The 24,676-nt window shown below is 32.9% G+C and overlaps 1 protein-coding gene across 1 annotated transcript; it reads left to right on the top strand.

Annotated features, from left to right (window-relative positions):
- The first annotated feature begins 18,269 nt into the window (after positions 1 to 18,269).
- LOC127097212 (cysteine proteinase 15A) lies at positions 18,270 to 21,265 on the top strand. The gene is made up of 4 exons (NM_001426964.1): positions 18,270 to 18,765; positions 18,860 to 18,979; positions 20,293 to 20,536; positions 20,628 to 21,265. The coding sequence occupies exons 1-4, from the start codon at positions 18,316 to 18,318 to the stop codon at positions 20,903 to 20,905; spliced, it is 1,092 nt and encodes a 363-aa protein (NP_001413893.1). The 5' UTR covers positions 18,270 to 18,315; the 3' UTR covers positions 20,906 to 21,265.
- The last annotated feature ends 3,411 nt before the right edge of the window (positions 21,266 to 24,676 follow it).

The raw sequence follows: 24,676 nt of genomic DNA, 5'->3' as shown, positions 1-24,676 counted from the left end.
CTTATTTTATATCTCAATCATGTCTTATATGCACCAGATTTCAGTTTAAACCTGATATCCATTTCCAAACTATGTCATAGCTTGAAATGTTCTGCCACTTTTTCTATTGATCAACGTGTCTTACAGGAAGAATACGACGAGGATGATTGGTTTGGGTAGCAAAGAGAATGGTTTGTATGTGTTGCAAATAAAGGACACTCCATGCAGCTAAATACTCCCTTCCCAACACTCAACATCAATTCCGAACACAAGTTAACACATGTCATGCCAATAACACTTTTCTTCCCCCACATTTCCAAAATGTTGTAATTTCAAAGTCATCTTTATGGCATTTAAGGCTAGGCCATGTATCATCCAAAAGAATAGCTAAAATGTACAAAATGTGTTCTTCTTTTACTTTTGATAATAATGCCACTTGTGATATTTGTCATTTGGATAAACAAAGAAAGTTTCCTTATCATTCAAGTAACTCTATTGCTTCTCATAAATTTTAACTCTTACACTTTGACATTTGGGAACCATTAGCTATTCCATCTATAGATAACCACAAATACTTCTTTACCATACTTGATGACCACATACGATTTGTTTGGATCATTCTATTAAAATCCAAATTTTAGGTATTTAAACAAGTCCAAAACTTTATAACCATGATCATCACCCAATTTAACATCACACCCAAAACTATCAGGTCAGACAATGGACCTGAATTTATGCTCCATCAACTTTATGCATCTAAAGGCATAACACATCATATGTATTGTGTTCAAAACCCTCAACAAAATATGAGGGTTGGGAGGAAACATCAACACCTGTTAAATTAGGAAGAGCTATCACATATCAGTCCAGACTACCTAAGACATATTAGTCCTTTGCCCTTTAATTTGCAACCTTCATTATCAATAGAGTTCCAACCCCTATTCTTCATCATAAGTCACCTTACCAAATCCTACATGACAAACTTCTTGACCTCGATACCTTCAAAGTATTTGGATCTCTATGTTATTCTTCTACACTTTAAGCTTATAGAACCAAATTGGATCCTAAGGCAAAAAAGTTCATATTCCTAAGATATAAATGAGGTATGAAAGGATACATCCTTCTTGACTTCCATACCAATGAAATTTTTGTCTCCAAGAATGTTATATTCCATAAACACATCTTACCTTATAAAGCCACAAATCAATCCTTACACACCTCATGGTCCTACTTTCCATCCAAACCTGATAATCCTACTCCCACAGAATAATCTAACACCATTAACCCCACATTATCAAATGACTATGTCACAACAATTCAACCTTTATCAGATGACCATGTTATAATTGTCCCTATTATCTCTAATCCATTCATTCATGATTTACCATCTCCACCAACCAATCATGATCACATACCTCCACCAACCAATCATGATCATATACCTACCATAACTTCATCAAGGGTTAGACATCATCCTTCTTATTTGCAAGATTACATATGCAACTCTCTTTCTACAACAAATCAATTCTCCAAAGGTATTCATTATCCCTTGTCAGATTTTATTTCTCATCAACACTTATCTCCCATACATTCATATTATTCAGTGTTCTTAGTGTCTCATGTTGAACCTAGGACATATAATAAAGCTTCTAAACATGAATGTTGGAGACAAGCCATGTAGCTTGAACTCCAAGCTCTTGAAAAAACAGGCACTTGGAACATTATTTGGTTGCAAATGGGTTTATAAGATAAAGTATCTAGCTTATAATTCCATTGGCAGATTCAAAGCATGACTGGTAGCAAAAGGATATAATCTGGTAGAAGACCTTGCTTATTTTGATATTTACTCACCAGTTGCCAAAATTACCACTATGAGAACCATCATAGCATTAGCTTCATGTAAACAATGGTATTTACATCAACTTGATGTGAATAATGCATTCTTACATGGAGAAATTTAAGAGAATGTGTATATGACAATTCCATTAGGAGTATCTCAGCCTAAGCCTAACCAAATTTGTAGACTTGCTAAGTCTTTATATGGACTTAAACAAGCTAGTGGAAGATGGTATGAAAAGCTTACTACATTCCTTAATTCTCATCACTACAAACAAGTTGCTTCAGATCATTCATTATTTGTTAAATCCATCTCATCCTCCATCACCATTTTGCTCGTGTATGTTGGTGATGTGATCCTGACAGGTAATGATTTGGCTGAATTCCATTCTATCAAAATAGCATTGGACACCACCTTCAAAATCAATGATATAGGAAATCTCGAATATTTTCTAAGCATTGAAGTAGCACAATCAAAACATGTATCCTTATTTATCAAAGGAAATATTTCCTTGACTTGATAGAAGATGTAGGGTTCCTTGAGTCAAGACCAGTTTCCACACCATCTGATCCTACTATCAAACTTCATTAGGATTCAAGCATTCCTTATCTTGATGTTCCTTCATACATAAGAATCTTAGGTAGGCTATTGTATTTGAATGAAATAAGGCCTAACATAACCTTTTGCACACAACAACTAAGCCAGTTCTTATCAACTTCTATAGTCACCCACTTCAATGTTGCTTGCAGAATTCTAAGATACCTCAAAACATGTCTAGATCGAGGCATTTTCTTTCCAAGAGATTTAACTTTACAATTGAATGGTTACTTAGATGCTGGCTGGGCAGGCTGCATTGACACACATGGATCCATTTCAGGAAAATGCTTCTTCCTTGGTCAATCTTTCATTTCATGGAGGACAAAGAAACAGCTGACAGATTCGAGATCCTCATCAAAAGAAGAATATCGAACTTTTGCAACAACCACATGTGAGCTTCAATGGCTCTTGTATCTCATGAATGACTTGCATGAAACATGCACAAAAACACCTGTTATATACTACAACAATCAAAGTGCAATTCACATTGCCTCCAATCTTGTATTTCATGAAAGAACCAAACACTTGGAAATTGATTGCCACATTGTAAGAGAAAAACAAATCAAAGGTGTCTTGAAGCTACTCCATGTTAAATCCAAGGATCAGCTCGCTGATTTGTTCACCAAAGCTACCCATCCTTAGCCCTTTAGTGCACTGTTACTCAAGTTGAAGATGATAAAAGTTTATCAACCTTCAACTTGTGGATGGATATTGAAGCATGATGATAATGAGTGTGTAAAGCATGACAACAACACCATCATACATAACCAAATAGCTTAATTACAGTTACAAAACTATTATGAGTTAGTTAAAAGTTTGTTATAGTTTATAACTTCCTCTCTAAGGCACAATGTAGTGTGGTAGAGTCTAGATTTCTTATGGTGCAAGTCACCTTAGTGTATATAAGAGCTCCTCACTCCATTGTTCATCTTAATGAGAAGTTTTCTTTCACCATGTTCATCTTGATCAATTTAATTACTATTTGGCCTATTAAGAAATAAATCAAACAAAAACCTTATAATATGGATGTTCTAGCAAACAAATTCACTTGTTAAGAGTGAAACCTAATTGATAAGTAATATGCCTAGTAATATGGACAACAAGCTTCATTGAATTGAACTATTAAGTACAAGTGTTGCTTATAGTTGAAGTAGAGTGGATGTGTATACAGTTTAAGAAATATTGCATCACAAGTAACCAACTAATTTTCTATTTGAGGAAAGTTTACATAACATGTTAGTTATTGATCTAACTAACTTGTTAATTGATTTATTATCACATTGTGTGTTATTTCCCTACAAGTTAGAGGATATATGTTGATCATCTCTAACTTGGATAGAAGAACATGAAATGGTTGAGGAAGAAGAGGTTTAGTGGGAAAAAAACAATTTGGTCTTTGGAAGACACAAGTGACAAATTGAGTAAACTAACTATGAGCTTTTCTCGAATAAGGTGACGATCAATTTCTAGATATTTCGTACGTTTATGGAACACATGGTTTGAAGTTATGTGAATAACACTTAAGTTGTTGCAATAGAGTATTGGTAATTTGGTGGATAAGAGGTTGAGGTCTAGAACTAGATATATAAGTCATTGTAACTCACAAGTCATTGCAACTAAAGCACAATATTTAGCTTCTGATGAAGACCTAGATGCAGTAAAAACTTTATTTTTGTGCCATGAAATCAGAAGTTTACCTAAGAAAAAGCATTGACCTAAGATTGATCTTCTGCTTTCTATACATCATGCACAATCATCATCTGAGAAACTAATGAGATAAAAAGATGAGCCTCGTGGGAAGAGCAGACCTCGAGCAAGGCATCGCTTCAAGCATCGAAGGACTTTTATAGCTACATTGAAATGGATACTAGATGGTTTATTGAGGAATTGACTTAGTTTTTTAGTGATGAATATGATGTCATGCCTTGTTAAGGTTAGGTAAAGCAAATGCCTAATAAACCTTCTATAGATATGAATGTCATGGTATGCATGACCATTATCATGAAGAAGCTTGATTGAGGGATATGCAGGTGTGATGACTGGTTTAGAACCAAGAAGTTTGGTGTTATATAGAAGGTCTAAGTAGTATTTTCGTTGGCATAAAGAGATACCTTGCTTGGAGTGAGCCACTTCCTAGATAAGAAAATATTTCAAATGACCTAGATTTTTTATTTTGAATTGGTGATGAAAAACTGCTTTGATCTTGTCAAATTATGCCAAATAATTCCCAATGATATCATCCACATACACCAATAGTATGGTGAATGATTTTTTGTCTTTCTTGGCGAGTAAGGAAAGGTCAGCACTGGCTTGAACATAACCATTATTAAGGAGGTTGGATGAGTAAAGACAAGCTTCCATCATTGGTTTATATTTGGATGAAGACAAAGAATCTAGTTCAACTTGCGTTATCAAAAGAAGGAAAAAAACTGAAAGTCTCAAGATATGACTTATATCGAAACTTGGTATTCAAGCAATTTTTAAGAACTTTGGACATGAATGAATTGATCAAGAGCATAAGGTACAAATTTCAATTATACTTTGTATAATACCTTAGAAGCCCATAACACATTGCATATTTTAGTTCTAAATTATACTAACTTGTTCAGAAAAGAGTTAGATTGAAGCAATATGGTTACAAGCTGTTGTTGGACATTTTTCATCCGCTGTAACCGGTTATAGGAACGGAAATATATATATATATATATATATATATATATATATATATATATATATATATATATATATATTGATTAAAAGCTACAACTGTAATTGGATATCTAAAACATGTAACCAATTACAGCCACAAAAATTTCAAAAAAATCTTTTAACAACTACAACTGTAATCGGTTACACCAATATGGTAACCGATTACTACTAAACCAATAGCACTTTTTCAGCATCTTTTTCATTCCAACGTTTTTCAAACTTTATCCATGAATCATGCTAATGCTTCATGAATTTATATTTATTCCAAAATGAGCATTTCAAATATAAATAGTTGTAGTTTGTGAATTTCAAAATTTTACCTCTTTCAATCAATTCAAATTTTCAAATATATCTTATTTTCATCTAAAGTTCCTTGAGCCAAAAAAATTGTGAAACTTTCTGCATAATTTTTACATCATCCTTAAAAGTATCATATTAAATTTCTGAGCACTTAAAGTATTATACATCGTAAATTGTTTATTTAGAAGGGAAGACCAATTCTCATAATTGATACAAGTTCAAAATCTTCTTCATCTATTATTCAAATTTTGTTTTGATTACTAAGTGTAAGTGATCATTGTATTATGTGTTTAAGTGAAAGTGGTGCGATTTATCTTCTATTTTGTAAGATTAAAAGACAATGTGTCTTTGTGATTGTGTTAGGAAGTTAAGAGAATTCAGAGGATCGATTCTAACACTTCTAACATAGTATCTCTCATGGGGTATGAGGGGACTGGAGTACCATTGTCTAGAAAGGGGAGTCAAGATATAACTTGGTGTTCTTTATTTTTCTGCATTTATTTTTAAACACTTTAACATTCATATCAGTTTCAAAAAAATAAGAACATCATCGCTAACACTCATAATTGAGAAAAATCAATAATACCGCGATTAATCTAATTCACCCCCCCCACCCACCCCTAGATTACATTTCATATTAATAGGATGTAAGTTTCTCATACCATTTCTTACTAGCTTGCTTGAGGCTATATAATTATTTCTTGAGTTTACACATTTGGTTTGGTTTGAAAGGTTTGATGCTAGGAGAAGTGACCATGTACACTTCTTCTTGAAGTTTACCATGGAGATAAGAAGGAAAAATATCCACTTTCATCTCTTGTCTTGTACTCGAGGTTCATTTTGGTCCCTTAACTTTTAGAAAGACCTTGTTGACCCCTCAATTTTTCAAAAGGTACCATGTTATTCATTTCCATCCAAATTTCACTAACAACGTCAATTTTTTGATGTCGTGTAATCTTCAATTTTAGTATCCGATTTAAAACATTTTTCTGACGTTTTGATTAACGTTCTTCATCTTCATATTCATTCTAAACCCAAGAAAAATTCAAATTCAAAACAACATCATAAATCATCACCTACAAAATTAACTTGTTTCCCAACAAAGCCAATTCTAACAAACCCATTAATTAGTTATCATTAAGAAACCTCAGTTACAACAATAAAAAAACCTCAATGAAATAAAAACAGCGGATGAAAATTAATATAATTGACAAATGAAATTGACATAAAACTTTTGGATGGAGTATTAAAATTATTCATTGTTAAATTTTTAGGGTCATTTTCATAAGTTTTAAAACTTTTGAGCCAAAATTAAAATATGAAAAATATGGACCAATTTGCAATTTTTGAAATTTGAAAGGACTAATTTGTAAATTTCGAAAATTATTAGGGATTTATTTGCAATCTTTGAAAATTTTAGGATGAATTTAAAATTTTCATAAAATATGAGGACCATCTTGTAAAATTTGAAAATTTAATAGTAAACAATTTAACATTTGCATTATATAGAGTGAATGAGCAATTTTAAATTCTTTACTTTTTGGGATCATTTGGAATTCATTGAATTTAACTTGAATAAAATACTTCATAAATTTACATCATTTTAACAATTCTCTATATTTTTTATTCAAACAATGAATTTTGGTCAAATCATTTTAAAATCCCTCAAAAAATTACTTTACCTCATTAAAATGCTTCATCCAAACACACTCTTAAGGACTTAGAGTTGGGTGAATGATGATTTTAATCAATTCATTTCATTCTGCACACAGCCACACACCAATTCAGATACCAGACTAGAGTACCAAAATGGATTCTTCTGCCATGTTTCTCGTTCTTATGTTTTTGTTGACATCATTGTTGCTCCTTTCTTCCTCATCTTAAGCAGTACAAGTACATGTTGGTGGTAAAGATTGTTGGATCCTCAAACCTTCTGATTACAACAATCACTAGGCTTAAAAAAATAGGTTTTAAGTCAATTACACTCCCAGTGAGTTCAAATCATTATTTGGCAATATCACATAATGATATTGTTTTTATTTTGACAGTATTATAGATTTCAATTACACTAAAGTGAGTGATTCAATTCTTTTGGTGAAGAAGGAAGACTATGATTCTTACAACACCAACAATCCAAAACAACATAATCATGTTTGAACGAGAAATTCAATTAATCATTTGTTTAGACTTTGAGGAATAATGAGGAATTTAAACTTGTTTATTAGAATAATAATCTCTATGTATGCCTGCACTAGTTATTAGGAGAACCTGTTTTCAAACCTAAAAATTGGAAATTGGAAAGGAATTGAGACTAAAATTAGATGCGGGGAAGAAGATGACGAACCCTAATCAAAACCCAGAAAAAATCTCAGTAAAAGATTTTTCCATCATTAAATCAATCACAAATTTGGTCTACGCCATATGGAATTCCACGCCAGTGCCACATGGTCTTATAGATTGACTTTGGCTAACAAAATGGACAAAAAGTGACTAATGTGATACTTTTTGAAAAATTGAGGGATCAAAATGGTCGCTTTAAAAGTTAAGGAACCAAAATGGATCTCGAAAACAAGATAAGGGATGGAAATGATATTTAGCCAAGAAAAAAATTATTTGTTGACCAATTGACTCCATACACAAGAGAGGGAAATGGATGAATTATGATATTCGAAAATCATGACTAATTTAACTTTAATCAATATTTTTATTATTTTATAAAACATTTATGTTGGACAATCTAAATAAGGTAGGAAGAAGATGGATATGAATAGAGATATGCAGCGGAAATAAAATAAAGAGAGAAGTGTTATAGAGAGTGTACCAGATATTTCTACAGGTTTGATCTAACTACTTGACCTACTCTTGTCCCCCAAGAGTTACCTCTTGAGAGTTTCCCCTAAAATGATTTGAGTTTTTCACATGATTTGCCCACGAACCTTCTTAAAACAAAATAAGATATTTTTCTTAAGTTAATCTTCAAACCAAATAGAGATTTTACACAGGTTTATCTCACGAACAAAACAAAGATTTTACCAAGCTAAACTCGAGATCAAACAGAGTTTTTCACCAGATAAATTCAATAACGAAATAGAGTTTTTCATAGGTTGAGCTCAAGAACCAAACAACAATCCTTACAAATATATTATATAAGAGAAAACACCATATCGAGTAAAATTACAAAACAACACAACACTACACTAAAATTCTCATAAGGGATTTTTCACTCTCAAGGAAAGTTCACTTTATGTATTAGTCATTAATTTAAAGTAACTTAAGGTTTATTTTTTAATTGTTGCAATACTTCATCCCATTGAAGGTCCATACTCATGGTTTGAAGCTGAGGAAATTATCGATAATGTAGATGGTAGAGGAGGTTCGGAGATTGGTCAATGTTGGTACCGCTAGTGGATTACTTGCTCACGATGCTTGACGTTCCATTGTTATCTGATTTTGTTGTGTGATGGCATAAGGAGACATCTACATTTCATCTTTCATTTGATGAGATGTTTATTACCATGGACGATGTCTCAAGCCCATTCCATCTCTCACTTGTAGGTAACTTTTTCACCCTCCGAAGATTAAAACTATGAGTTCAGAGACATACCTAAGGGTTACATGATGGATCATATTTGAGGATTTTAGGTTTAATATGGGTGCTCATTTTTGTCTCTCTTGGCTCCGGGAGACTTATGCATCATTAGTAGAGTATTATATGTGGTAGGAGGCCGCTAGGGTATACATGTTCCATCTTATTGGTTGCACTAGACCTCGATAATATCATCTAGCCACTAGACCTCGATGGGAGAGTATTGTTGCTATTTATTTACCTATGGGGCGTTTCTGCCAATTTGGCTACGTACAAGGCGTACTTAGACTAGTCCCTATTGTACCATCTAGCATTGATGGATGATGTGTTAACATGGTAAGTAGTGCCAATGTGATTAGACAAAACGCATTAGTTGTGTCTTTTCCTAGACAATGTTTGCATGGTTACTTAGAGTGGTACTACATAGTATCACATTTCTCATAATGTCTCATTGTTCAACCGAGCCTATAAATGTTGTTGGACCTTCGTCTGTTGGAGGGAATTCAGATAACATTCTACCGCCTCCTCCGCCACCTAGCATGACTAATCGACAACAGATGCATAAGATAGCTCTTCTTTTTTATAGCCTCATGAGTTTGGTACTTTGGCATCGTAGATAACACACATTATTCATGATGGACCAATTTAGAACCCGCTACAATTATTCTGGTACTATATCTAGAGTATAAACGCATACCAAATTTCTATATCACAATATAAAATAAAACTTTTTCCTTTTCAATATTAAGTGTTCTATCAGATAATTACTTAGAATTGTCAAATTTTTTGTTTTTAATTGACTTTTTTGAAATTTTTTTGTTACAAATCTGTACAAATTTAGATATGTAATTTATGAGAGGATCATTATTGGCATTTTATAAATATACAGGGGTGTAATATTCAATAGTAGGGGTGCCAACTATAAATCTCTCAAGGAGCTCTCACTTGTAAATAGCGGTCAGATAATTTCCAAGGCTGAAAGATGATCGATCCTTTTGGGCCTCATGCTGCTACTAGTCCACTAATAGCATTTCATGATTTTGGGTTGCTACTCTCTTCTGGCCTGCTCGTAATAAAGCATCTAATATTTATAAATTTTTATTTATACATTCAAAGTACTTAGTAGGAATTTAAGTTTAAAGATTGAATTGGTAAACAATAAAATATAATTAGATTAATTATGATAACAGTTATGAAGAGTTTACTATTTTTTCAAAACTTCAAAAGAAAATTCTGTTTTATAAAAAAAATTCTTTATATTTAAATTTCAAATTTTTATTCAAAAATTATATATTACTTATATTGTCAAAAAAGTAATTTTGTTTTAAAGTTTCAAAATAATATATATTTTTAAATAATCAATTACTGGTGAGAAAAGTAGATATAAGTTATAAGTTGCTTGTTGATGCTTCTTTCTTAAATTTGACTATAATAATATTTAAGAAATGAGTGATAGCGACAACGTGAGAAAGATATCGAAGGAGAGAAACGTACAAAGAAATTAAAATAAAGAAGATATTTTTTGTCATCTTGATAACTTTATTGTCAGACGGAAAACAAAACAAATAAAGGAATTGGTAAGTTGGAAGAAAGCAACCACTATAGCCAATCAGCGAGTTACACTTTGCCCATTCAAAATGTGCTTTATTTTTTAATATAATAATCAAATGTGAACACTATGGTTGAATATAGATACTGAACTTATATGAATTAATACGATATTTTTAAGGATAACATTTAATATTTAGATAATATTTCAAATAAATATAATATTGATGACATGGATTAATGTAAGATAAATGTTTGATATTAAATATATTGTCTCACGTTGTATAAGAGTATAAGATATTAAACTTAAATGTACTTTTTATCCTTTAAATTTCTTTTTTAATATTTTAGTTTTTTTTAAATCCACATTTTGATCACACTATTCAATATTTTTTGAAATTTTTGGACCTCTTCTGGTTTGTCTAACATTTTATTTTACGATGTGACATTGAATTGCATTGTATACGTGGCATTTTACATGTGACGTGACGTCATAAAAGGTATGTAATGTCATATTTTTGAAATAAAAAATTAATTAAAAAAAATATTTAATATCATTAATAAATTAAATAATATTTATTGAATTATTATTGTGCCATATATCAAATAATGATTGGTTACTAATGACAAATTAATTAAAATGATTCCTTCGACGTTCTTTATTTTCTTTCTTTCTCCATTGTTCTTCTCTTTTCATTGCTATTGTGTGAGTGATAATAATCTTGTTTATGAAGATTGATTGAAATTCTCCATAGGTTTTGAGAGATTTCCAACATCATTTTCATGTCAAATGCTTTCAAATGAAAGAGAAATGAATGATTGTGTTTAGTAATAAATTTCTCAATGTTGTCAATCGAGAAAAACAATAAATTTCTCAATATTTTGTTTTATTGACAACATAGGAAAATTATTACATAAATACAACAACGACATCAACATCAATATATGAGATAGATTGTAAGGGCGGGAAAATATTTTGTTCAAGATTGAAGATTTTTTCTGTCTTGTAATTCATCCCAAAGAATGATGCGTGCAACTTTAGAGCGACACATATAAGTTAAGTTTAGGGCAAAATCTGATTAACGAGTGATTTTATAGTAAAATATGATAATTTAATCCTTCTGATATTAAATATAACCAAATAAATAGATCATTAATTTAAAAGTTAAAAATAAAAAAATAAAAAAGACACAACTTTTAAAGAAATAAAAACATAAGCTGAGATTCGAAGCGTGTCCTAAAATATTTTATCCCTCGGTTTTATTTTGTAACAGAGAGAGTATATGGTATTTATTAAAAAAATAATATAAAACATGGCGCACCTTAAGTTGTGACCTCAGTTTTTGGTAGGGTGAGTTTAAAGTTTTGTCATGAGATGTATTATTTGTAGTAGTGCAAGAACATTGGTTTGGTGGGATATAAACATTTTTAGTATGCTCTGTGGTTGCAGTTTTGGCTGATCTTCCACATTAAAAAAGAAATATTATACTTTGTGTTGGTTGAGAATATTTTGTTTTGCTACAGGAAATATTTTGCTTGCAATGTCAAGTTTTTCAAGTGCGGTGAAGATTGACTTAGAGAAATTTGACGGAATAATTAATTTTGGCTTGTGGAAAATTCAACTAAAAGATGTGTTGATACAATCAAGATTACACAAGAGGTGAGATTATGTCGATGGTTAAGAGTTTCCGACCAACATGGAAGTTGCACCATAAAGTTTCAACCTAGTTTTCGACATGGAAAAATTCTTGAAGTGGTTTAAATTCAAGTGAAATATACTCTTATTTAGGTGGAGTATAATAGTTTCTTAAAACTATGATTATCGGTGAAGATAATGTGAAAATTCTTAAAGTGGTTTAGATTCAAGTGAAGTATACTCTTCTTTAGGTGGAGTATGATAGTTTTTTAAAACCATGATTGTCGGTGAAGACAATGTGAAAATTCTTAGAGTGGTATAGCTTCAAGTGACTATACTATTTATGATGGAGTATGATTGTTGGCGAAGACAATGAAAACTTATGTATTATTTTCAATCAAGGTGGAGATTGTCAGGGTTGGTTGAAAATATACATGTTGAATAAGTCCCACATCGCTTATTTTTTTTTGAAGGAAGAGGGAGTCCAAGGTTATATATATGATTCAAGTTCTTCATTCCAAGATGCACCAGTCAAAAGCACTTTAAGCTTGTGTTTGACTTTCTTTGTTCTCTTATACTATTTTATTATAGTATTCTGAGATGTAGTTAAATATTTGTTTGAAGGGTGTGAATCTACTAGAGGTCTGAGTTAGTTGAGAGTATATTATGTTTTGTAACAATTTTTACATAGTTTTATTCTTTGGTTGTCTATTGACAACGGTCGTGGTTTTTCTCTGGTTTTCGACTTTCCACATTATGTTCTTGTGTTCCTACTTTTTCTCTATGCGTTTCTTTGTTTTTCCTAACACTTCCATCCTTTTTAATGTGCAATATTTGTTTCCTTCATAGCTCCTATGAGCTCAACATGAAACGTAAATCTGTCATCAATTATCTATTGTGCAGACAAATTAACTTAGTCAAAAATGGATAATCTTAATAAAGAAGGCGTCGACGGGTATGCATTATTTTGGTTTTGCAAAAGAGTGATGGGGAACATGAGCATTAAATGTAGTATCATCATTGAAACCTTTCGCCCTTTTTTTTCTTGACGTGTGACTTGAAAAGGTAGAGAGTGGCATGACACTGCTTACGGTGTGCTTGAGCTCCCTTGAGAGTTAGATTGTGTATTGTAACACCTAAGGCCAAATAAGGAAGGGAATGGTTGTAACACCCGAGGTCGAGTAGAGCAGGGAATGATCACTCAAATTCGCATTGAAACGAGAGGGTCCTAAGGTTGTGCAAGTATGAGTCTGCATGGTTGAATGAAGGCTTATAAGGATTGATTGATACTAGCTATACCAACAAGATGCATCTTCTTTTTGGTAGACTAACAAATAAAAAATCCATAGTTAAGTGTGCTTGACTTGGAGTAGTATTTGGATGGGATGACCTTCTGGAAAGTTTTCCAGAAAGCGTGTGAGTGAGGATAAAGTATGCTGAAAACACTCGTGTTGGTTTTTGGGGCCAGTCGGTAATCCTGAAAGCAACATAGGGAGTTACAAATGGTATCAGAGCATACCTCTCAAAGTACGATGTGGGTTGGGGACAAACCAAGCAGAAGCTGGTGGGCATGTAACACTCGAAGCCAAAGAGGGTTGGGAGTGGTTGTAACACCCGAGGCCGAATAAGAAGGAGAATGATTGCCCAAATTCATACCAAAATGAGAGGATCCCGAGGTTGTGCAGGTATGAGAATGCATGGTTAAATGAAGGCTTATAAGGATTGATTGGTACTACCTATACCAATAAGATGTATATTATTTTTTGTAGTCTAACAAATAAGAACTCCATAGTCAAACGTGCTTGATTTGAAGTAATATTTGGATGAGTGACCTTATGGGAAGTTTTTCGAAAAGCATGTGAGTAAGGACAAAGCTTGCTGAAAAGACTCGCATTGGTTTATGGGGTCAGTCGGTAATCTTGAAAGCAGCCTAGGGTGTTACATGTATCCAAGGTAAAATTTTATCGTTGGTTTGCACTTACTTCTTACTTTCAATTTGATCCGTTCAATTGCCTTTGCCTATATAAAGGTAGAGGAAATTTGGGGGAATTTTGAAAACTTTTTGATTGAATTTCCCTTGTTTCCTTTAAGAGCGTTTTTCATGGAGTAATTGTTATCACGCATTCGAAACTTTTAAGCTTCACCTTTCAACCTCCTTCTTCATTTCACTGCCTTTGACCTTACACTTCAAAGTGCCTTTTTCCAGCTCAAGCTTTTTTCTTTAAGCATTTACCATATCTTTGTTAAAATGAGTGATAATCGTATTAATATAGAGAGTGATATGAAAGGTAGCAATTCTTCCTCTTTGAAAAGGGGAATCGAATCTGAATTGCATTCCCTTTCTTTTATCAATGAGGATTTAAATCGAAGATCATCTCTCGGATTGATGATTTTGAAATGGAAGGAGTGTCTGAGGACTTCTTTTTTGAAAGAGCTTATTCCAGCGATTCTTCATAATCTCTATTTTCACGGAAGGCTGACGGGGGTGAGGATCTTATCGAGAAACCGATGCCTCCCCCTGTGTTGACTGAGGCACAAATAGAAGCTGCGAGAAAAAGGAGGAAATATATTGATAACTTTCTCTGGATCTATTAGGGGATGAATGGTCGTGAGACTAATGTTGTTGAAATCGTAAGTCATTTGGAGTATTGGGGAAAGTCCAATAATGTATCTTTAATCAGACCTGATGATCACTTTAAAGTTGATGAATTGGCCCGAAAGGGGATTTCGTTATTTAAGTTGGATAATGATGACAAATACTGTTGGGTGGCCGTTGAAGTGATATGGACTCCATCCACTTTAAACATTGTTACGACTATAACCAATGTTGATATTATGGTCGAAAACTCATCAGATTGGTCGGTTCATCCAGTAGATCGGGTGGAGAGGATATACAACTCTCTTAAGGGATGCTCGGTTCCTCTGTATGAATGCCTCTTTACCAAGTTGGGGGTACATTTTCCTTTTTTTGTTTTCGAGGTATTTGTGATGAACCGTCAGAGAGTTCCCCCCTCGTAAGTTCATCCTCGAGATCGGGCTTACACGAAGATATTTCAAATATGTGCCGAACATAAATCTTGGAAGCTTTCTCTTGTTCTCTTTTTTGATCTTTTTTACGCGGTATGCACCTCTCGAAATTGCGCTCGGGTTCAAGGATTGATCTCCCTTCATCCTAATGTCCCTTGGTTTAACTCTTTTACCAATGATTGGGGTAATTTTCTTGAACGTTTCATGCTGATGCAACCTATTACTCTCGAGGATCACTTTTCATTTTGCTCATTCTCGACCCCAATTGGATTCATCCGCTCTTGCAAGAGTGGATTTTATTCAAGTATTAGTCCAGAGTTCACTTACGCTAGCCCATTTCTTCTTACCATATTGAACTAAATCCTTTATCCTATAAGGAGGTAAAAATGAAGGAGAATATGTATGCTTGGTAGCAAGGGCTCATATTTGAAGAAGGATTTGGTTCTAATGAAGTGCCTCATTCTCAGTGAAAGAAGAAACATATTGGTGGGGATGAGAACCTAATGGAGTGTCGGTGTCTGAACCATTGGAGCAAGGGCTCAGATTATCAGTGCGTCCGAGCATGCAGAGAGGCAAGAACTATTTGGTGGGGATGGGAACCTGGGGTACCTCCTTTTTTTAACGATTGTAACTTGTATCTTGCAGTAAATATGAATTGGTAGTAGAATCTTCTCGTGCTTGCCAAGGACCAAGGTCTTGCGACCGACTCGTCGGGTCAAGTGGTGAAGACTTCTACCACTGCAACTACTATTGCTCTAGTGGTTTAGACACCGTCTACAATTACTGCCTCAACGACATCTACGACTGCTATCCCGGGTACGACTCTTGAGGTGGATCAGTTGACTATTAAGACAATCGACGTCTCTGTTCATGAGCCTTCACAATCCCTTTCTCCTATCAAGAGGAATCAAGGTGACTACCTGTCCACTTCTATTGAAATGGGTTCTTCCAAACATGCATTTTTGTTAAAGGAAGATGAGTGAGAGACTCTTACTCCTTTCTTTAGGCTCCCTTCCATTCTTCCCTCTCGGATACCTAGCACCCTAGAGGAATTTGTTGTTGTTGTGGCCACTGAAGACCTAACTTTTGTTCGAAACCTGTATGCGGCTGACAAGTGAGGTCTTTTTTAAGGATGCTTCTCACACCCTGTTCAGGGTCAAATTTTTGGTTTCGATGGTAGCTGTCGGTCATGATGATGTATTACGTTCCAATGACCTTGCAAATGAGTAGGATGAGCTGAAGGAGAAGTGCGAGACCCTTGAGCGGGATGATTCCAAGGTTGAACAAGAATCGGTTGAGCTGCAAAAAAAGGTTGAGCTTTTTGACTCTTTGCAGGAGAAGGTGATGCAATACGATTCTCCGTCGGCTTTGGCTGCTCAAATAGTGGAGTTGAAGACTTCTCTTGTCGAGGTAGGGGAACATTAAAAGAACTTTTCTGAAGATGTGGCGAAGGCATGTATTTAGTTCTAGGTGGATAAGAAATCTCTTCAACACAAGAAAAATGACCGGGATACAGTTTTGAAAGGCCTAAAGGATAACCTAGCTATGAAGTTTGTGTATCGGGTCCAGGATCAAATGTTGGAGCAGGCGCGAGGATTTTATCCCAACATTTCTTTCACTGTCGACAAACTCGATCCATTCCAAGTCGTTCCCACAGACAACGTCAATGTTCCATTTCGGAACCAAAAATGGAGAAGATTGGCGGAAGTTATGGTGGAACGAAGCTTTATAAGTGACTCAGTGATGCGACTTCTTAGACCGAAGGTTGCAAACATGATGCATCTTGAATTAAAGACGTTGATCTTGAATTGATGTTGCTAATCTCTGGTACGGTGGACCTAAGGGGGTGTCTACATGGTTAACACTACAACACTCAAGTCAATTTAAAGTTCAAGATAATCATAATGAGTGTGGAGATTAGAAATTGTGTATCTTAAACCCTCTTTTAACTGTATTTATACTCTGGACTCAATAAAGCGAACGAGATAAGTGGACCTTATTGTACTAGGGCTTTGAGTGACCCAAAACAAATATGTTTTTTGAGGACAAAAATAATATATTAATAAATTAAAAGTACACAAAAAAAGAGGGAATAATGATCTAACCCTGACAAAATTAACAAAAACGGTAATATAAAAAAAAGTTTAATATCTCATTTGGTTTCGTAGGTTAACTTCAAAGTTTATTTTGGGCCTTTAACTTAAAAAAGATTCATATTGATCTTTTAATCTTCAAAATGTATCATATTAATTCTTTTGATATAATTAGTGATGAAAAAACTAAAAAATCGATAGTTTAACTCATCACTAATTAAATAAAAAAGATTGACATAATAAGCTTTGAAGGAAGAGTTAAAAGACCAATTTAAGGTATGAAAAAAAAATATTAAACCTATAATCAAGTTAATCAAGTTAATAGGCCATGAATAAATAATAAAACTATAGATAATTAGATCAGGATTTGTTTGATTCGCTTAAAAATAAGGACTGGACCAAATAATTTTTTTAATTAAGACTGAACAAAACTAAATGCAACAAAGAGACTAGACAAATATATGAATTTTTGTATAAACTATGAGACAAACATAAGTTATCAAAAAATCAAAATTATATTTAAAAAAAAATATTTTACTTAATTTTCTCTCTCTAAAATAAGTATATTAAAAATTATCCAGTCGAATAATCATTAAACATTAAACAGGATATAGTAAAAAAAAGAAAATATCTTATATTATTTTATTCATTACTTATTATTTTTTAAATCAAATACACCCTAAATGCCATTCATGATAAGTTGAACTCTTGTTGCAATATTGATATAGAAAATAAATATTTTAAAAATATCAGTATAATACTTATAATTTCCACAAATAAATACAATAATTATAAATTTGGATGGCAATACCAACGCCACATGGTAGGTATCTTGAGGAGGAGTGCACTCACAAGTTGCAGAAAAGATCCACCATTTATATAACGACACGTGCCTCAATCGCAACGGTTATCTTTTTCATTAAATTAAGCTATTCATTATCCTTATTATCTCTCAACCCAATCCATTTTCTCTTCTCACCCAACGAACCTTCGCTCCCCCACCATGGATCGCCGTTTCATCTTCGCTCTCTTCCTCTTCGCCGCCGTAGCAACCGCCGTAACAGAAGACACCAACAACGACGACTTCATAATCCGTCAAGTCGTCGATAACGAAGAAGATCACTTGTTAAACGCAGAGCATCACTTCACTTCCTTCAAGTCAAAGTTCAGCAAAAGCTACGCAACAAAAGAGGAACACGATTACCGATTCGGCGTGTTCAAATCGAATCTAATCAAAGCGAAGCTCCACCAGAAGCTCGATCCTACTGCGGAGCACGGAATAACTAAGTTCTCCGATTTAACTGCGTCAGAGTTTCGCCGTCAGTTTCTCGGACTTAAGAAACGTCTCCGTTTGCCTGCTCATGCTCAGAAGGCTCCGATCCTCCCTACCACCAACCTCCCGGAGGACTTCGATTGGCGTGAGAAAGGCGCCGTTACTCCCGTCAAGGACCAGGCATGTTCAACTTGTTATAGTTAAATCTTAATTATAATTAATTAATAATAATTATAGTAGTTTTTAATTAATTGATTTGATTTGGTGTAATTAGGGTTCATGCGGTTCGTGTTGGGCGTTTAGCACAACCGGAGCTTTAGAAGGAGCACACTATCTGGCTACTGGGAAGCTTGTAAGCCTTAGCGAACAACAGCTTGTGGATTGTGATCATGTGGTTAGTTTCTTTCTCTTGTTAATTTCTCTTTTTTATTTATTTAATAGTAATTATTTTTAGCTCTTTTCATTTTGTTGTATGTGATTTGCGGGGGATGGTTTGTTTGATTAAATCTAAATCTGAATTAAACCAATAATTGGTTCAAACTCTTTTATTTTTCAGATGATTTGCTCTAATTTTTCTCACTGTTTTTTTTATTGTATTTAATAATTTTACAAGGATATTTGTATTTATTTATTGCTTATATGTTTATGGATTACAAACCCGGTGAACTGAATTGAACCAACCTCTTGATTGAGTTGGTTATTGCTTGGATGTTATGAAATAATATTTATAATTCAAAGAAGATCAAACCTAATAATTTTTATTGATTTGGAAATGGTAAGCATATTTTTCCTTAACTTTGTAAAAAGGGATTTTTTTTTGGAACGGACGTTTTCTATGTGCTGAGTAATCTATGATTATAAAATATGCACCTTTTAGAATGAAATGCAAGTAAAAAGGTTATGTGAGAAGTAAATTTACGGGGTCTTAGCTTTCAAACCAAATAAACCAACTTTTCATATACTATTTCTACCTATATTTCATTTTGGATTGAGTAATTTATATGGATACTAATGTGTCCTATCTTGGAAGACAGAGCTGTATCACTTGGCATGAGTTGAATCCTTCCTAGTTGTTTGTATTCTTCCTAGCGGCCTTGTTGACGAGCTGTGCATGGTAATACACTCCGATCAAAGTAAAACAAGTTATAAGCACCATTTTGAAAGATGAGAGTGGGATTTATGGTATGGGGTTGTGTCTGGCAGTGTGATCTAGAGGATACGTTCAATTTTTAGGGGGTTTGGAACACATTGGCCTCTTTTGATTGTAGTGGTTAATACTCTTTCAAAATACATTCATTTGGCTAGAAGTTTTTAACCCGAGGTTTATGTGACCTCTGAGCTCTCCATCTTTATCCATATAATGCAAGAACGGCGTGATATGTTGGATCACGAACACTTAGAAATCAAAAACTGTTATGCATTGGGCATATATCTTGTGTCAAACATTTTGATATCTTAGCACCTTCCATAACTTTTTAATGTTTTTGAGCTATATCAATAGTTATTTATGCTAATTTGTAGAATATTGGTTTTTCTCTTATTTTCATTTTTTTTAACTTTATATTTTATTGTAATGTAACAATGTCTTCATGTTTTAAATTTTAACACGGGTGTACTTGATTTCAAGTCCCTTGCTTACTGTATTCCCATGTGCTGTCCATCATATGATGTATATTAATTATGAATTAATGGGTAAAAATCTTGCAGTGTGATCCAGAGCAAGCTGGGTCATGTGACTCGGGCTGTAATGGTGGATTGATGAACAATGCTTTCGAATATTTACTCGAGTCTGGGGGAGTAGTGCAAGAAAAGGACTATGCTTACACCGGAAGAGATGGCTCCTGCAAATTTGACAAAAGCAAAGTTGTTGCTTCCGTATCTAATTTCAGTGTGGTTACCCTAGACGAAGACCAAATTGCTGCAAATCTAGTAAAGAATGGCCCTCTTGCAGGTATCTATTTGTTTGATTTTTTATTTTCTTCTTAAAGATGCTGATTGAAAAGCAAATTGTAGAGATACTGATTATACTCTATTTGGTGCAGTTGCTATTAATGCAGCCTGGATGCAGACATACATGAGTGGCGTCTCATGCCCATATGTCTGTGCCAAATCGCGCCTGGATCATGGTGTTCTTCTAGTTGGTTTTGGAAAAGGTGCTTATGCTCCCATTCGATTGAAGGAAAAGCCTTACTGGATCATTAAGAACTCCTGGGGGCAGAATTGGGGAGAGCAGGGATATTACAAGATCTGCAGAGGTAGAAATGTATGTGGAGTCGATTCAATGGTTTCAACTGTAGCTGCAGCTCAATCCAACCATTAAATACAGGGATGCTGATTCTAGTCTGTCTTCATCTCATGTGACTCTTAAGTTAGTTGAATTTGTGTAAATATATTATCATGAAGTTGTGAATGTATCTTCTGGTTATGGCAAAAACTATCTCTAAGTAGGATCAAGAGACTGCCACGATCATGTTATTTAAGTAGTTGGTTATGTCTTGCTGTTACTGTGGTGATGTTTATCCTTAGCCATGGCAGCATAGCAGGTAAATGAACTGGAAAATAATTATAAACTTTATTATTTTATGAGTTTATGGAACAACATATGTAATATATATTCTATTAGGTTATATTGATCATCTAGAAATAAACGGTGCCCTCTGAAAACTTTATATGAACATTTCTGTATTAGACCAAGTAATTTTTCAACCCAAAGTTGCACGGCTACAGCTATAGCTTCTTAACCTCAGTGGAATCTTTCTGCAGCTCTCTCACCATTTAAGCCTCAAAGAAAATTGACAAGAAAATTGACAAGAAAATTCACAAGGAAAATTGTAAATTGTTTTCACAAACTAACTGGCATTTTAGTATCTCAAAATAAATCTCCTGTTACCACCACAGCACAACACAATGTAGAGAACTCATCAGGCAAGAAATAAAACTCTTAATAGAAAAATTGAGGTAAAGAAAAATATAGTTTAAGATTATTAAGATTTAGACATTGGATAATATATAATCCGAATATATTCTTATAAATAGGGCGATCCTCATCCGTATTTATTTGAAAATACACTATTTATGTCTTCTTAGATATTATTAAAAAGATGTCTGATTTTTTAAAGAAACTAAGGGTGGTGAAAAGTAGGATTCCAAACATCATAGAGCTGTATTTCATAAAATAAAGACACAACTCTTAAGTCCCATCCACAACAAGAGTTAGTCCACAACAAGAGTTAAAATAATTTCTTTTCCCACCAAACCACACATCTTTGTCAATATAGACGAAAATTTTACATACTTTTTTGAAGTTATTTGGAGATGAGAAAAACAATTTTTCTGTTTAAATTGACTAACCAGACAAGAGGAGATTGGTGTTTTAAAAAAAATTCTAGAGTAACAAATATCTAAAATGAAAGATATAAATCAAATAAGCATTTGAAAACACCGAGTAAGAACTAAATAAGAATACAAAGTAGTATTGTAGGTTAGAGGAAATCTTAATATAATGATTTGGACTTTTTAAAAATGATATATGATAAAAATATTTCTCTTACATGAAAATGACATATGATATATTGATAGGTTTCTGATAATTAAGCCATTCTGTAAAATATGTAAAATGTCTGATATCCACAGAGGAAAATATGACGATTATTTGATGCTAAACCATTTTGTAAAATACGTAGAATGTCTGAAACTAAACTATTTTGCAAATCACATAAATTTACACTCTTCTATTCTAGGAAGTAAGAAAAATTTATAAATTTCTATTTCATATAAGAGCAGTCATATACTTGCAAGTTGATACAAAATTTGTTTCTAGAATTTTTTAAGTGTCTAACATCAAAAGCATATTCAACAACCATTCTACGACATCATTCAACATACATAAAACATGCCGGTAATATAGTGAACACTTAATCAACATATAAAGCATCTAAATGAAAAACATAATGAACGCATATTAATAATTTACAATTCACATATTAGTGTAGTTGACGATTCTCTAAAACCTAAGTAAATAACATCATGTGAACATATAAGTAAACAACATACATATTAAATAAACATCGTACAAATTAAACAAATAATATACACTAACTATTAACTTAGCTCTAACATCAATAATAACATTGTTAAAGGTTTTTGACATTTGATTCAACAAAATAAACCATATATTCAGAAATCGTATACATCCTATAACCCTACATCTAGAAGTTCCCAAAGAAAACCCCAAACTAAAATAGGGCAACAAATAGAGACTTATGTATGTATTTCTCGCGTCGTTCTTTACCTCCTCATATTGTATAATAATTCTTCATTTTTCTCGTATTCTTCTTCGTCTTTCTCGTATCGTTCGTCGCTGAGTTTCAAAACGTTTATGAGTTTCTCCAAAGGTTGAGTGTTGTATCCTTAGCCAATTTAAGATTTTTTTATTAATTGCTGATTTAAAATATACACGGCGTCCACTTTACTCTTATAAAGTACACTTAACCATCTCATATTCAAGATCAACACCAATTATACAAGTTTATTGACATTGAATAATTTAGTAGACATAAAAGATAGATATAATACATTTAAGGGATTGAAATGTTTGTTTTTAAAGTTATGAGATTAACTAAATACAAGATAAGAGAAAAAAAAGTTATTAATCCAAATTAAAAATATGTTTAACTCAATTAAGAGTTAGAAATAAATGCAAAATTGAAACTTTAGTTTAACCTATACAACCAAAATTAACAATAGAAAAAATAATTGGCTTTATAAAATTTATCCGAATGATAACTTTTATTCATAAATATAAATTATTTTTAAAGGATTGCTTATTCAAATCATATATTTTGTATGCTTTATATATATATATATATATATATATATATATATATATATATATATATATATATATATATATATATATATATCAAAATACACTAGTTATTCAACGAGTATAAGAAGTTAATTTTTGCTTATAATAAAAATTCGAGGAATTATATATATTTTTTCCATTTCAAATAAGTATGTCATTTTTATGTAAGCGATTGAGTAACTTTAATAAACAACCCTGTTGGGGATCGAACCCAAAATCTTTGGTTACATAGATGCTCAACACCTATTAATTTGGGACATAAAGTCTTTGCTTTTTTGGTTGTGTTATGTTTATTGATATAAATACTCTTTTTAGTCTCGTATTTTAGATTTGGAGTTCATTTTGGTCTCAAAACTTTGAAAAAGACAATTTAGGTGCCTATACTTTTCAAAATATATTTCGTTTGTTCTTTCCATTAATTTCTCTAAAATAGAGTTATATTTCCATGCCGCGTCCGAGTCGGGTTCACGTGGCGTTCATGTTAACATAAATTATTCTGATTGATCTTTTTCAACTTTTATAGTATCGTAAAATTAGGTCATCATCTTCATATTATATCAAATTAGGTTATGGCGTAACCTTCTTCTTCATCTTCTCCCAAATTGAAAGTAGTTATATTTTTATGTTGACCCAAATCAAACCTAGTTCAATCTTTATATTATACCAATTCTATACATTCTTAGACCATTCCTAAATCGCAGAGTAATGGCAGATACACCAACAATTATTCTGATTCAAAGGTTTATTCAAGCTCAAAGCAACAATGAAGACCTAAACATTAGTGTGAGACTTTTTCCATACTTCGAAAGGCTACAAAACTTATTAGTTTTGGGAAGTAATTCAAGGGATATCCAAACTATAGGTTGATAGAATCATAATTCTTCGATAATTTCCACATATGAGTGTTTTGTAACTTGGGTCAGCGGATGATAATTTATGTGAATTTTTGCACGGTTCCTCTCAAACTTGATGTGACTATTTTTATTGGTTTTTATGATGTCTTTATCACGAAGAATAAAAAGGAGGTTGACGTACTTTTCAAAATCTAATGAAGAATAATGGAAAAAAAGGATGAGAATGAAGAAAAAAGTTGAAGTACAAGGGCACACAATTGAAGCATGACAACACTTCATTGATGAACAAAACCAAGAGGTGTGAGAATTTGAGGTGACTCTCAAAAGTACAATTAAGTGGAAGGGATTTTAGACAAGTTTATATTTTGTA

Source organism: Lathyrus oleraceus, chromosome 6 (genome assembly GCF_024323335.1).
Source record: "Lathyrus oleraceus cultivar Zhongwan6 chromosome 6, CAAS_Psat_ZW6_1.0, whole genome shotgun sequence".
NCBI lineage: Eukaryota > Viridiplantae > Streptophyta > Magnoliopsida > Fabales > Fabaceae > Lathyrus > Lathyrus oleraceus.
Note: the sequence above shows the minus strand (reverse complement) of the source record. Positions and strands in the feature narration are given on the sequence as shown.